General features: G+C 38.1%; 1 protein-coding gene across 1 annotated transcript in view; it reads right to left on the bottom strand.

Annotated features, from left to right (window-relative positions):
• The window catches only part of PHLDB2 (pleckstrin homology-like domain, family B, member 2), a 61,533-nt gene extending 59,329 nt beyond the window's left edge, over positions 1-2,204 (bottom strand). Inside the window, 1 exon segment of the mRNA XM_009993365.1 lies at positions 2,092-2,204. Within this exon segment, the coding sequence (XP_009991667.1) occupies positions 2,092-2,140 (49 nt within the window). The 5' untranslated portion in view covers positions 2,141-2,204.
• Positions 2,205-2,899: the final 695 nt, after the last annotated feature.

Below are 2,899 nucleotides of genomic sequence, written 5' to 3'. Positions count from 1 at the left end.
AGCAGGAAAACCTAACATCAGAACATGTAAAGTGCCTTTAGAATCCTCAGAGTCAATACTTTAATCCTCTTTTCAAGTACCACTTCAGACTACTACATTAATGCAGACACAAAACTTGGATTCCTGGTTGCATGGATGTGGTTACATGCTCTGGCTGCGTTGAGGATCACTATGTTCAGATACCTCATGCAAAGTAGCAATGCATTCTTTGAGCTGGTCCTTGTTTCTGAAACCTTCCTTGCTAATAAGGCAAAAACCCCTGGAATTCATTACTGCCCAGGGAATCACTCAGTAGACCTCTGTTGCTCAGGCTTTTTCTACTCAAACCGTGGAAAGTCTAAATGTGTAACAACACATTCTCCTCAATTCTTAAAGAACAAGCCCAAAAGTTTAAGAACAAAGGCAACCATCATTAATAATGTAATTGAATAGGCAGAAGATAAAAGAGTCAGCATTTCAGGGGGGAAACAAAAAAAAATTTGAAAAATATCAAACATCTTATTGAGAATAGTGGACTTGGCTAAATGTATTTATTACAAGCTCTGCTAGAGGTCAGAAACATTAACCTGAAGCTTCAGAATCTTGCCTCACATTTACTACTACATAGAATTTACCATTTTTATGCTGTGATTCTATTCAGTGTAATTTTAATACGATTGCTATGGTGATACAACTATCTAAGTTGCCTTTGAGCCAGTAAGCTCACAGAGCTCTCCATCAGATCATCACCACTGTGAGCAGTGAAACTGCAGTTTCATTTAATTTGAGATTTTTTGGGTATTTTCACAACTTTTGTTAACAGTGATGATGAAGTTCAAGTGAACAAAAGCTGGAACGTGACCCATATTCAACAGAACTCTTGTCAGGACAAAACAGATCAAGCATTCATCACATTAGTGGTATTATAATGAAGAAGAACAAGATGCAAAAGTTATTTAAGAGCATCGATACAAGGCATAACATATAGGCCTTGTACACTTAACTTTCTGTTGTGGAATGGAACCTCATTTCCATCCTCATCTCCCTTTCTCCTTACCTCTTCCAAGTCTCTCTTGAAACTGACAGCTAATCTCGTATCAAAACTGTACTGCCTAAATAATAATTTGAACACAGCTGAAGTTCCAATGTTTTTGCATTAATCCCACTGGCTCCTATATAAATAACTTAGCAGACACATTAACGGGACATTAATAATTGTTTATTACTGCTTTGCAACACCAGTAGGGCACATCTAATCCTACCAAGACTGGATGCTTTTGCCAGAAAACAAGTTAGCTCATGGAAACTTTCAAGCCTGTTCACCACAGCAATGAAGGGTTCATTGTACTTGAAATCAAAACAAGTACAGTAAGAAAAGGTCAAGACAGTCATGACACCTTCATGTAGCTGCTCAGATACAATTTTTCTCTACTGCACACTATGCCAGTTCCTCTGTGCTTTTGGTTCCAGTGCCACAGTGCCCGCAATCATACGGTTATATCCCAGCTGGACTACAGCACATGTTTCACTGAACCATAGCTGTTGCCCACAAACCAGATCTTGTTTGTTTTGGTTATTTTTAGGGTAACGTTTGGGATGAGATGCATGAGTGTGCCAGGATGCGTTACATATCTCGGCTGACACGGCCTCTGCGAGCAACTATTGGGACCAGGGCCATGGAGTTCCCTGAATCCATCCTGCTCCAGCTCAGCCCAAGCTCTCACTTAGTAATCTTCAGCGTACAGTGCAAGGCTCCTTTGTTTAGCAAAGTATTTGTTCCCTGGAGCTATACAGAAGGAAATTACTCCAGTTTTTTCTTCTTTCTTTCTTTTCCCCTCTTTCCTGTTCTTTTCTTCTATGCCCCAGTTGTATTGCTGAGGTTCAGTGATATCTATTCCAGCCAGGCATTAAAGTGGTGGGGGAGGGCTGGCTGGCTGCAGCGTACCCAGCTGTGGCCTTATTTTGGCTGATGAAACAAGTTAGATACGGAATAAGAACAGAGCGTTGATATTATCCATGTGTCAGGAGAATTAAAGAACTAAAATCGATAACAAAAATTCTGAAAGCTCTCAGTACACTCACAAACAAAGTTCACTTTTATTAACTGATTACCTGATGCAATATTCTGAAAGGAGGAGAGGTTACTTCTGTTTGGCATCATATTTGTCTTCTTCTACAGGACAGTTAAAACAAGGCTAATTTGAATGAATGAGATAAATTTTGACCTGCAAATAAAATAACAGAAAAGAAAAAAGAAATGCATTAAAAAGTGTATTCTGAGAACATTTTTCAAGTGTGTAACATAGACCAGAACTGGCTTTTCTTACAGTAAAATTTCCAGAGACAACTCAAAAGAAGTATGTTAAAATATGTTTGGAACAGGCATTCCATGTTTAATTATGAACTATGAACAAAACTGACTGCAGTTTTGATTTGATAACTGGCTATTATCTATGTTCCTGACCCTGCAAGCAGTTACTAGTCACAGCTCCTGAGTTTTGTCTGCATTCCTGTGGCTTCCCTATGCAATCATTAACAAGGTTGGACTTTTCTGCTTAAGATTTTGTTTTTGAAAGCCCACAGACCGATTTCAGCTCATACAACAACAGCATCCTGCAACCATGAAGATACCTATGCCAAAAGAGGTATGTGATCCAAAACACAAAAAAAGCTTTGGCATGCCATCATTTCTCAGGTTCCAAATAAACCAGATTAGAAACATAAGGAGATTCCTTAGAGTTTATTTTAAAAAAATAAAAACTGATACACTTGGCTAAAAAGAAACACCAAAATTAAATCCCAGCCACTAAAGACTAAAAGGAAATCTAAATGCAAATAGAAGACCTCCAGTGAGTAGCTCTATAAAAAGACTTATTTTTTTATATATATACACACATCTGTTTTTAAAAGCTCAAAAAAA

Source organism: Chaetura pelagica, unplaced genomic scaffold, assembly GCF_000747805.2.
Source record: "Chaetura pelagica isolate M959 unplaced genomic scaffold, ChaPel_1.0 scaffold101, whole genome shotgun sequence".
Lineage (NCBI taxonomy): Eukaryota > Metazoa > Chordata > Aves > Apodiformes > Apodidae > Chaetura > Chaetura pelagica.
Note: the sequence above shows the minus strand (reverse complement) of the source record. Positions and strands in the feature narration are given on the sequence as shown.